The 12,511-nt window shown below is 50.7% G+C and overlaps 1 protein-coding gene across 1 annotated transcript; it reads right to left on the bottom strand.

The window, feature by feature from the left end:
- Window positions 1-4,119: 4,119 nt before the first annotated feature.
- Window positions 4,120-4,959, bottom strand: NGF (nerve growth factor; the record flags this gene model as incomplete). The annotated part of the gene is made up of 1 exon (XM_084243372.1): window positions 4,120-4,959. The coding sequence occupies one exon, from the start codon at window positions 4,957-4,959 to the stop codon at window positions 4,222-4,224; it is 738 nt and encodes a 245-aa protein (XP_084099498.1). The 3' UTR covers window positions 4,120-4,221.
- Window positions 4,960-12,511: the final 7,552 nt, after the last annotated feature.

The raw sequence follows: 12,511 nt of genomic DNA on the forward strand, positions 1-12,511 counted from the left end.
GGGAAGTCAATTCTTCCTCATCGTCCTAAGACCTGGATCGAGTTCCTGCCACGCATAAGATTGAGTCCAGGTGCTGGGGATACAGCCTTGATTCTAAGGCAGCCCTGGCTTGGAAGGCTTGTCCTCAGGCTGCTGCTGTGGGAGGGCCTGCCTTACCTAATCTTGGCCTTGGGCCTCCTGAGCCATCTCCACAAACCAGGTGAACCTGGAGAGGACCAGAGCGTTTCCATTGCCCCCCTCCCACCAAGTGAATTGGAGCAAAACAGAGCCACGTGCTGGACACGTGGAGCTCCCAGAGCCAGTGGTTTATAAACTTGCCAAGGGCTGGGGGAGTAAACACATCCGGGAGAAGCTGGAACACTTCTCTGGCAGTGATGTGTGCAAACGGAAAGCACAGCTTTCTGGCACTTTCCTTTAAGGTGCTCTTAGTTTTGGAACCCAGAGCTTGTTGAGAGCGAGTCCTCATAAACCTCTAAGCACCGTCATGGCACGTGGCAAGTAAGTCCTGACGATGGCTGTGTGTATTAGAACTGCTTGTTCTCCCAGAATAAACTATGAGACATCTCTGCAGCTGTCTGCATGCCAACCTCCTTGCTTGTGAAAAGCTCTCCCACCTTGTTTAACATCCTTTCAAGGTTTCTCAATCTTGAATTCTTCTTTTCAAACAAAATTTTCCACCTCTGGAGTGTTAAGCACTTATGTAAAGGTGTGTGTAGGGTACAGTATTTCTCAGCTCTTTCAGAAAAGTTGTATTGTTTCCATTTCACAGATGAAGGAATTCAGAGAAGTGAAGCAACTTGCCTAAGGTCACACAGCCTTAGTAGAAGGATCTTGCTTATCTGCAGACTCCTAAGCCCATGCTCCTAACCTGCTGCTCTTGCTCTTCCCTTCCCAGCCTGCACGCCACATCTCTAGTCCATGATTTCCTCTGGCTGGAGCTTCCCGCACCCAGTCTGTCCATCTGCCAGCAAAGGGTGAGTACCGGCGCGGCTGTTACTTTAGGATACATTTCCCGCCTTACTCTTGCAGAGGATTTGACCGTTTACTTCCAAATACTTGGTTTTGCTTCATGCTCATAAGCCTGGGACACAGGAGTGATTATTTTCATTTCACAACTGCAAGAACTGAAGTCAAAGAGGAACTGCACCTTGCCAAGTTTGCGGAGTTAGGGATGGGGGAGCCGGGTCTAGAGTCTGGAGCCTGCATTTGGACCATCACACCATACTGGCTGCTTCTTCCATCTGGGGCCCGGGGCGCATTTGTTCCTTTCGGGCCTGCAGAGGAAAAGCTCTGAGGTCACAGGGCAGAGCTCGGTCCCCGTGCCCTGGGGCCCACGCCTCTGCTCCGAGGAACCAGTCCTTTTCTTCATGGAGCAGACAACAGGGGTCCTCTGCACTGAGGTCTTGTGGCGCAAATGCAGGGGGTGCTGGGGAGACCGTGCTGAGGCCCTCAGGAGGGACATTTGTGCATTTCATGGGATGAACATCATCAGCCTTGTCTGCTGCTGAACCTCCACATCTCTACTGGCAGGAGAAGCAGCCTTAAGGGAGGCCGGGGCACCGGGAGGGCTGGGGGCATACCTGGATTATAAACTGGAGTTGGGCATGTCTCCCCGTCTCCCTGAGCCAGTTTTGCCTCAAGCTGAGGCGGCCTGAGCGTCACTATGAGGGCTGGACTGTGTCAGGCTGGAGAACGGAGTCTCCGCTGGTTTTCTTTGGCATGCTTGAGGGCCACTCTCTGGCGAGGATGCTAGGGGAGAGGGATGTGCTCTGACCCTCTGGATTTCTGGGGAGCCAGGCTGGAAAGCCTCAGTGAAACAGAGGAGGAAGCCCTCGTGGGCCATGCAGCTAGCTGCCTCTTCCAATAAATACCACCCGTGATTGTGAGCTGGTTTACAATGGCTGCGAGGGTCTCGGGCCCTGGTGAAGCAGGTCGACCTCTTCAGGGGCAGCCTGGTGGGCCCGGAAGCCAGAGCTCCCCGCTGTGGGGGGGTGGGAGGGGGGAGGGCAGAGTCCCTGCTGCAGGGACCATCAGGCTCCGGTTGTGTTTGGAGTCTGTTCAGCTGAACTGCTCTCCCCAAGCCTGTGTGGACACTCTGGCTCCCAGGCTGCACCTGGGTCTCGGCCCACAGGGAATGTTGCCTTTGGGCAAGGCTGCAGGTGCCTGTGGGGCAAAGGAGACCTCCTTTCTTCTCACCCTCAGCCTCCACCCTTCCCTCGGGGCTGGTGGGGCGGGTCTGGGGTGGGGTGGGGGTGGGGGGGTCCTTCATGTCTAGAAGGAGACTCCGGTGCAGGAGTTGTGATGCCCCAGCCGGGACTCTGTCTCTGGACTCTCCGTGCTGGTGTAGATGCCCCCTGGCTGGTGGCTTCCCAAATGCCACACTCACCAGCCAGCTCACCACCTCCAGGCCAAGCAGGCCTTTCTTAGAAGAAAGGACCCCCTGGAACTGTTTGAGGAGGGGCAGGAAGGCCAAGGTCACAAAAGCCACAGACACAGGTCAGTAGGAAGGCTCCCCCCAAGTCTTTATCTGAACAAATATCTCAGCACAGAATGTTCTGGTTGAACATAAATCTGAATTCCAATTGCAGTAGCTTTGATAGGAAAAACAGGGCACACTTCATCATGCAGTTACCCTAATCAAATGTCTCTCGAGCCAGAGCTCACTCCGTTTCTGATCTGCCCTATTTGGATAGAGTTGGGGGTGGGGTGGGACAATGCGGGTTCCGGAGGAATGAATATGAATATGACTGTCAGGTTTTTTTTTTTTTAACGAGGGACAATTTGGGCCTGTTCTCTTGAAAACCAGAGTAGACATTTAATCTTGGGGGAAAGGAGATGGGTAAGAAAGCAAAATTTCTATTTCAATGAAGTGCTGTGTCTGGGGGATAAAGGGTGCTTCGGGGAAAACACACACCCCCCAAAAAGATTTGGGGGCAAGCCGGGTTGTCTGTCTGTCCCCTGGGTCTCTCTTGCGACTTCTTGACATAGTCAGTGTTGATAAGCACAAACTTCCTGCCCCAAGCAAAAAGGAAATTACCCCAGGTGTTGGGTTTCTGGGAGGCACGGGGATGCTGATGAAAGTGACTGACAGACCTTCCTGTTCGTTCTTTTTCCTGCTTCCCTCCTCCTCATAGCTCTGCTCTCCTCCCTGGGGTTTGGCTTTCTGCGAGGGTGGTGGGTTGGGGGGGGGGGGGTGGTGCAGAAAGCCTTGCCTTTGTTCCCGGTGACTTGCCCCACCTCTGCCTGAGCCTTCCTGGCCTCTTTGTGTTGGGGTCACCCCATTTATCTGTCTTTTCTCTCCCTGCCATCTTCCTGGCAGGCCCCATGCCCTGTCCACCTTTGATCTCTGCGGAAATCACCTAATTAGGAATGAAAACGTTTTCAAATGGTCTTTCCAGGCCGGGGGGGGGGGGGGGGGGGGGGTGGTGGTGGGGGGGTGGGGGGGGTGGGGGGGGTGGTGCCACCATGGTGGAAGGGTGTGCGGGAGGCCCTAAGTTTTTCTGGGGCAATGAAGTCTTGCTGCAGGAAGCCACTGGGGATAAATGGAGGACTGGCCTTCAGAACTGGGGCGCTCTCAACATGAAACCAGACCTACCATGGCAGGCCTCATGCAATCATTTTGTTATAGTTCTTCCAGGCAGCTTTTTAGCAAAAAAGCAGATCTCTCCCAAGCCAGCCTCATAGGTCTTTGGTGCAAATATCCTTTGGTCTGGAGAGTGATCCCTCAGGTCCCAGCAGGGCCTCTGTGTGGGGGGCCCCCTGATGCCCAGAGTGAGCACTTCCCAAGAGGTGAAGCAATCAAGGCTCAGGGATCCAGGCTGCAGGGCAGGTAATCCCAGGATTAGAAAGTGCTGGCTCTGGAATGCAGTGCAGAGCTGGAATCTAGCAGACCTCCCTCCCTAATCATGCCCAGTTTAGGCTAATATCTGAAACCACTCAGTCTTCCTGAAGCTGCAGGGCTGGCTGGGGAGGGGTGGGGTGCCACGTGCGCCTGGGAACAACTCACCCTGCAGCACCCCAAGACTTGCAGGAGGTCAGGCTGGGAAAATGACCAGAGTACCAGCACACAGGATGCTTCCAAAAATTTAATAAATAATGATTTTTAAAACTGTATAAACTATAAATTACCATGCAGTCCTTATAATTTAAAATAATTTACAGGTTGAGGTAGGGAGGGGCCCAGGAGAGTGTGGAGGGGCGGGAAGGGGGCTGGCCTGCAGGTCAGGTTCGCCTCCCAGTCTTGCGGCTGAGCACACACACGCAGGCCGTGTCGATCCGGATAAACCTCCAGGCGGCCTGCTTGCCTACCATGGTGAGCGCCTTGACGAAGGTGTGAGTCGTGGTGCAATAGGAGTTCCAGTGCTTGGAGTCGATGCCCCGGCACCCGCTGTCCACGGGATTGGGGTTCCGGCACTTGGTCTCGAAAAAGTACTGCTTGAACACACTGTTGTTAATGTTCACCTCACCCAACACCATCACCTCCTTGCCCTTGATGTCCGTGGCGGTGGCCTTGTCTCCCACCCACACACTGACGCTGTCGCACACCGAGAACTCCCCGCGGTGGTAGATGGGGTGGGACGGCAGCGGTGGCGCCGATCGCTTGCTCCTGTGAGTCCTGTTGAAGGAGGCGGCGTCGCCAGCCTCAAAGTCCAGGTCCTGAGGGTCGGCGGCCACCGGTGGGGGCTGCGTGCTGAACAGCACGCGGGGGGAGCGCAGTCGCCGCTTTTTGAAAAGTTTGGGGTCCACAGTGATGTTGCCGGTCTGCCCGGCCACCCTGGCTGCTATTGCACTGGCCGGGACGCTGCGGACTCTGCGGAGGGCCGTGTCGAGGGAATGCTGAAGTTTAGTCCAGTGGGCTTGGGGGCCGGCGTGTCCTGCTGGGACATGGCGCTCTGCGCGCGGTTCTGCCTGTGTGCCGATCAGAAGAGCTGTGATCAGAGTGTAGAACAACATGGACATTACGCTGAGCACCTGCCGGGAGACAGAAACAGGTTAGTCCGAGGCCGTAGGTGTCCTGCAGGGCTGCTGGCCCCTCCGAAGGGACTTCCCCAGACCAGACGATCACAAAGAACTTTCACCTGTGGGCTGCGGCCAGGAGGACTCTGCGTTTATCACCCAGATCAGGACACTTTGAGAGTGACAGTAACAATGCCGCCGAGACGCAGGCAACAAGGCTGCAGACTCCGGGGCTGGCTACCCCATCTGTGGGTGAGCTTTTCTGGGAGTGGACACAGTCCCCCAACCCTGCCCTGTGGGTGGCGATGAACGTGGGTGCGCCACTCACAAGATCCCTTGAGTTCTCTGCCTGCCAGTTTGAGGCCCCTGCAGGCAGGCGGGGTGTGGCAGAGGTGCTGCGCCCAGGAGCAGGTGAATTCAACACCTCTCCTGGCACTGTGTCCTGCTGGGTGTCTGAGTCCCCTGGGAGGGTAAGAGCTGCTGAGGATTCCTCTTAGCTTCAGCAGCAGATATGCCCCCTCAGACAGCAGAATGGGGACAGCTGTCCAAACCCCTGTTTTGAATCCATGAGGCATGGCGGGGTCGGGGGGGGGGCACATCTTAGCCAGTCCAGCTATTCAGCCACCAGCCCTCACATAGAAACGTGATTTGAATAACATTTCTTCTTCGTGTGACATTTTTCAACTTATCAGATGCATTTGCTTCTAATTTCTTACTAGTCTGTGAGTTAGTGTTCCCAAGAGTCAGTGCAAGCCGTGGAGCATGTGCCTCCTTGCACAATGGGTGTCCACCAACGGCCACCCCCTTGGTCACGTAATTGTGCAAATAGTATTTTGAGCTCAATTCTGGTGAGTGCCTAGTCACACATGCCAAATATAAATATATATATATATATATATATATATATAGAGAGAGAGAGAGAGAGAGAGACAGACAGACAGACAGACAGACAGACAGACATGTACCAATCATCACCTCTGGGAAGCTTCACCTAGATCTTCCTGGTAGGGTGAAAGGTTTGCCCGAGAGAGGAGTTTCAAACTTCCAGTCCTACACATCCCATCTTTTCTTCCCCTGGCACACGTCATTTTGCCTGCTGCCCGCTCTTCCATTCTGGCACAGCTACCACCTTCTCCTTCTAAAATCACCCCAAATCAACAATGATCACTTCTGCTTCACACCTTTGGAAGTGTGTGCATGTGTGTGCATGAGGAAAACAACTCTGCACTGGAACTGGGGTGAGAAAACTGCATTTGGATTTCTAGCTGGGCTACTTGTTAATAGAGGGAAGACACTGCTTAATATTTCTGAACCTTTGTTTCTTCATTGATAAAAAGCAGGTAATAAACACTATTCCCAGGGGTCCAGTTAGGATTAAATAGGCGCTCTCTCAATCTGATTTAATGCTGAGTCAGTTCAGTCTCCTGTGGTCAAGGATTTTATCTTCTTCAGTTGTATCGTGGCTTATTCCCTCTCCAAGCAAACTCCATCCACAACTTTTCATGGTTTCCCTCCCCCAGGCTTCTTTCAGTGCATCGTGGTTTGAGTCTGTCTTTCCACGGACTGCAAGGACCTGGAGGCAGAGCCACGTCCTAGCCACTCCATCCCGGGGCACGCACCCCCCTCATCTTCCTTGTTGCATTGGGCACAACCTTCTATGACTGTGGATAATTGTTTACAGGTTTGTCTTCTTAAGAGTGCTTTAGAAGCTTGCTCTTTGCATTTAAATATCTTTGGGGCCATGTGCAATGCCTGGCCCCAGTATGTAGTAGGTCCTCAAAAAAAAAAAAAAAAAAAAAAAAGAAGAGAAGAGAAGAGTGACCAGGGATGGCCAAAGAAGTTTAGCATCTGCCTCCTTTCTACCATAGTTCCTGGTTTCTTTTGAATGTTGTGCATATGGCCTCATAATACATTCCTAATCTGTTGAAAGCAATGCATTCTCCTCAATGCTGTGCTTGGATTCAGCTGGAAATAGACAGCTCTTTGGTGAGGCACCAAGAATAAAACCACCAAATTCTTTTCCTTTTGGTTACTTTGAAAAATGTCTGTGTTTGCTCCAATTCTGCAGCTGGCCACACAGAGGAGGTGGTGGCACATCTGGACTCAGACCACCACTGGCTTTGTTGGCTAATGGTCTTGAGATAAACATCCAACCAAGTCTTACAGAACCGCTTATTCAGTTGGCAGCTAATTTAAGTCCTTTCCTTGTGCTTCTTCATTTCGTTCGTCTTCTCAGTATATGATATTATCTCTCATCAGGTAGAGGATGCCGGAAAAGATAAAACTGAAATTCATCCCTTTACATCCAAATCAGTAACTTAGAATTTGGATAGAGAAATGAAAAAAAAAAATGGCTAAAATGGAAGGTTTTGATGGCGTTTTCTACTTCATTCTATGGCTTCCCTATTGGTGAGTGCATGGTCTTCTACAGTCTGCTGAAATTTCTGTGCAATTGATGCTGCACCAGGATCCCTACGCAACTTCCCTTTTTTATTTTATTATTTTACATAATTCTTACATCATTTTGCATTTTTGCACAATGTAAGCATTTTCATTTTGGTTATATTCCCCATACAATTGCACCCCCACCTTATTTTGGCCTTAATCCCTCCTCTCCCCCACACCCAGTGTATCTCTGGTTTATAGTTACTTGTTGATTTTAATTTTTTCTTTATTATAATCATGCTCAGTGAAATAAGCCAGAAAGAAAAAGAAACATACCGGATGGTCTCACTCATAGCAGGAATTTAGAAAACCTAAATAAGGGACCAGGAAAAAGACCAAGAGACAACTTTCCTTTTGAAAGCCAGTTCCGAACCTCCAGCTTCCCAATGGGTATTCTCCATGAATATTGACATTTTAAATGCAAGACAACCAAATCTAAATCTTCATGCTCATAATCCTCATTTACAGGAAGCATGTTCCCCTCCTGCCCCACCTTTGCTCAACAGCAGCAGCCCCATTTAGGACCACTTGCTTCATAGAGTAGTTCTGTAGCTACTTTCTCTTGTAAACATCTCTCTTAAACTTGTTTCTCCACACATTCCTTTTTCTGCTACAGGAACCACCATTTCGTCATTCACCAGTTTCAAAGCTCAACTCATCAGCAAACTTTCCTTTCTCCCGCACCTTCTATCCAGCCTTCTGCTTCAGTAACATCTCTTGAAAACACTTCCCATTCTCACCTCTGTGGTCCTAATTGAGGTCATAGAACAATCTCCCAACCAATGTCCTATATTTATCTCTCATCTCCCAATGTCTATTCTCCACGCCCTGTCCCATTTAACTTCTAAAAGCTCTGCTCTGGCCACAGCATCCTGCTCAAGGGGCCCAGTGGTGAACCAGTTGTCCGGTCAGCCAGTAGGACTGTCCACCCTGCAGGCCAGGCCCCGTCCCCCTCCTATGCCCCTCACTGAGTCTGCATTCCAGGCAAACAGCTCCTCCAAGGCAGTGCCTGCTCTGTGCCTCCCTGCAGCCACGCTAGGCTCAAACTCTCGTACCAAGCATCCCCCACGGGCTCCTCTGCTATCTTTTCTGCTGTTCCTGTTGCTTGGAGTCCTTCCTGTTATCTTTCAACACATCCTATTTCCAGGCCAGCTTTACTGGGGAGCTTCTACTGTTTCCCAATGGACAAGTTCAGTCACTCTCCATCCCTCAAGTCATCTCCTAACGCTCCCTTGGGACAGCTGTGTTCTTTTACCCTCCAGCCTAGAGGGCTAACAACTGAAGGCAGAAAGCATCCTGTTCCTCTTTATTGTATCCAGGTGACCAAGCAGTTACAGGTACCGCCACCTCCAAGAGCCGGTGACCATGCGGACAAGTCTCCTTCTTCCTATGCTTCTTAATTGCTCCATCTGAGACGAGATGGCTAAAGTATCTTCCAAGTCTGACATTTCTTGAGTTTAAGTGATTACAAAGTTTTCTGCTAAGCGAGTACTTTGTTCTGCTGAACTGGCTTCGCCAAGTTCCTAGAGCCTAATGCTGCTTCTCAGTTTGCTGTCAGGGTGACGTGTGCTCCCTGGTGGAATTTTTTTTAAAGATTTATTTATTTATACAAGAACTGGGGTACAGGCCAGATGTGCAGGAGGATGAGAGGATTCACCAGAGACAGAGCGGGGAACAGAACAGGCAGACTGACGAAATACACTGCTGAGGGGAGCAGTGGGCACGACAGGAGAGGTTTGCTACGCCATGTGGGACCCTCGCCGGTCGGCTGGGATCGAACCGGTGCTGCAGAGGCTGTGGACTGCTTCATAGCTCGGTGCTCAATGGCCTGCATCACCAGGGGAGGCCCCCTGGTGGAATTTAATGGCATGGAGATTTGCATAGTGGACAGACTGTTTGCTGATGATTTGAAAATGCTGTAAATCCATCTCTCATTTGGGTTCCAAATGAAAAGATGTTTAAAAAAATATTTAACTGATTCATAAGAACACGATCCTTATAAGCCTTTAAGTTAAAAATTATTTCTTTGAAAAAATCATCGATAAATGAAAAGAAAATGCTGGTGTTTTTCCCAGTCTAGGGATATATAATGCAGAGAGCAATTTACAAAAGAGTATGCTCTCTCCTTAAAGTGAAGAAGGAGGAGTTATTTATTTATTAAAAAAAACAAAACAAAACAGCCTTCAAGCTTTGCTCCTGAAGGGATGACAGTCCTGGCTGGGGCTCTGCTTGATGACTGACCGGGAAGAAACAGTTAGCGGCTCATGAAGAAAATGCCCTGTTGAGTGGTGAGTGCTCTGATTTTGTCTCGCTCCTCCCAGCATGGAAGGGAAATGAATGGAGGGGCCACTTGCTGCCTCTTGTCCACTCTGACGGGCTGCCCAGCTCTCCTGCCCTTTCCTGGACCGGTCGTCCATTCTGTGGATTTCCAGTGGTTCACAAGCTCCAAAAATGAGAGAAACTTCCCACACCAGGTGATCTCCACACAGATGCCGGCTTCACCTGAATAGACGGGGAGCTGCAAGGCAGAGCCATGGAACTGGCCCAGATAGTTGTGCTGGGAGGCTGGGGACACTGGGGGAGAAGACTGGCCACTGTGTCTTTGGAGAAACATTGCAGAAGGGAGGGAGCAGGACCATTCCAACCTTACAGGGAGTGGCGCCAAGAGATCTTCTGAACTCTTTGACTTGAGATTGGATCAGCGAACCAGGGTCACTGACTGTTATTGGTGGGGGGCGCGGGAATGTTAGAGGAGGTGGAAAGACAGCCTCCTGCTTCCTCTCTTCCATCTCCCTCACCACATTTTGAGAGTGGTCGAGGGTCATTTCTTTTTCTACTCTTGGCTTCCATCCTCTCTCAGTATAACCAAGCTGCTGTCTTCAGTTGTAAAGACTCAGAGGAATTTTGTGGCTCCTCAGTTCCCCAAGGAGGTAGAATTGAGGCCGCAGCAGAGAAAGGCTTTGGCAGAAGCCAGGGCCTCTGCTGGCATCGCCCAGACTGGGTCGCGTGGACTGCAAAGGACATCAGGTATCAAGTCCAGAGGTTTAGTGTGTCAGAATCACCTGGAGAGTTTGCTAAACCACAGACTGAAGGGCCACCTCCAGGGTTTCTGATTTAACAGGTCTAAGTGGGGTGCTGAGAATCTACCTGTCTCACCAACTGCCAGGTGCTGCTGCTGCTGGTCTAGACGCTTCGTTTTGAGACCTACCAACCAAGTCCAATCCTTGCAGTTTAAAGAGGAGAGAGCTGACCTTGGGGAGGCTAAGTGATGGGGTGTGGACAGTGGCAGGCTTAAAGTGCAGTGCCTGGCATTGCTCTGCCAGGCACCTTTAAGAAGAAAGAGCCTGAGGCTACACACTTGGTTACTGATGAGTCCTGGCTGCTTTTATGCTGATGAAAATTCCATTCAATTGACTGTGAGTTTTATCTTCCTTAGGGCTCAGATCCCACTATCAGGGAACATTTGGATAGTTAATTAGCTTGATGTCTAGTTTCTGGGCATCATGTAGACTTGACCCTAAAGCACTTAAAATGTTCGTGATAGAAATATGCAGCCAGAAGCACTAGCAGGTACAGGCACCTGTGGATCGTTGGTCTTAATCCAGGACAGAGTGGGAACAGAAACCACTGGCATGAATTCTTAAAATGAATGAGGTGAGAGTGTATTTCTCATCGTGACCATTTATTGGACATAACTGTCTCATTAACTGTCACAAACACCTGGAGATACACCTATTGTTCCGCCATATAGATGAGGAAGCAGAAGCAGGAAGTGTGAGTAACTTGATGGTAGGCACACACCCGGTAGAGGTGGAACTCAGGGCCTGGCTTCTGTCTCCAGAGTCGTCTCTCCCCACCCTCCATTTCATGGCCAAAAGCACGAAGAGGGATCAAGGATCCTTTGTCTCACAAGAGCTTGGTGCTTAGACACCCGGGCTGTGTGGTGGGTCTGGCCAGTGCTCTCTGTATTTGAGGTCCTGTGTCTATTACTTCGGAGGTGGCAGATCAGATGCTTTCTGTGGTCCCAGGAGGCCAGGAGCCAGCCTGAGAGCCTGAAGGACTGACTCTCCTAGGTGGGGTGGGGGAGCCTCATGTGTGCTGGATCACTGGAAGGCACCCCACGCCTCTGCTGATCAGCTGGATGTCATGCCCCTTCCTCAGCCTGGGGCACATTTCCAGCTGATCTGGCCACTCCCAAGCCAGGAGCCTCAGAGACAGATGCCCCATAGGTGCTTACCTCAATGTGGCCAGGACAGAAAGCTGCTCCCTTGGAAAAACCGTTATTGGGTCCGGACGCTGAGCTGAGTTTGGGTCCAGCATGCCATCTAGTCCCCTGGACTGCACGACCAAGGGCCAGGACTCTGTGGAGGACAAGGCTGGTATTAGATGGGCATGTCACCACATTCTCCAGCAGAGGGACCACTGTCCCCTAGGCAGGAGGGGGGAATATGTTAATAGGACAAACCCCATTCCCCTGGGGTCTGGAGTTTTACCAGCATCAGGAGCTAGAGGCCAGATATTGAAATTTCCGGGGTCCTGACCTTGTACAGACCTATGGTGGCACTTGTCTGTCACTCTTGTGCCAAAGCTCTTGGTTTCTGCCTGGACACCATCCCTGGGAGACCCGATGCCCAAGGCAGGGGCTTCTATGCTCACACCAGACTCCTGCTGACCCCCATACAGCATCAAAATGGACTAACTCTGTATGTTACACACACTCAGATGTCATAGACCCAGCTCTGGAACAACATGACAAAGATAAACTGTAGAAGCAAAAGTCCTGACAACTGAGGACAAATGGGTGCTTTGATGAAGATCCAGATGAGTAATGGCAACAAGTACGTCCACCTGACCACTGGGCAGATGCTAAGACTCATGCAGCACGAGGACAGGAATCCCAGAGAACCATGCCGTAAGTTAAGTTTTAGGAATCAGAAGCCATGGAGGTGATAAAATAGAGAAAACAATTCTGTTCAATTTTAGGTTTTCGTTCTTAGAAACAATGGAAAGTTTCTATTCTCATTCCTATGAGCCACGCACACACATACACACGCACACACACGCACATATAGGTGCTTCATTCATTCATTCATTCATTCATTCATTCATT

The sequence above is a fragment of the Talpa europaea genome, assembly GCF_964194135.1.
Source record: "Talpa europaea genome assembly, chromosome: 9".
Taxonomy (NCBI): Eukaryota; Metazoa; Chordata; class Mammalia; order Eulipotyphla; family Talpidae; genus Talpa; species Talpa europaea.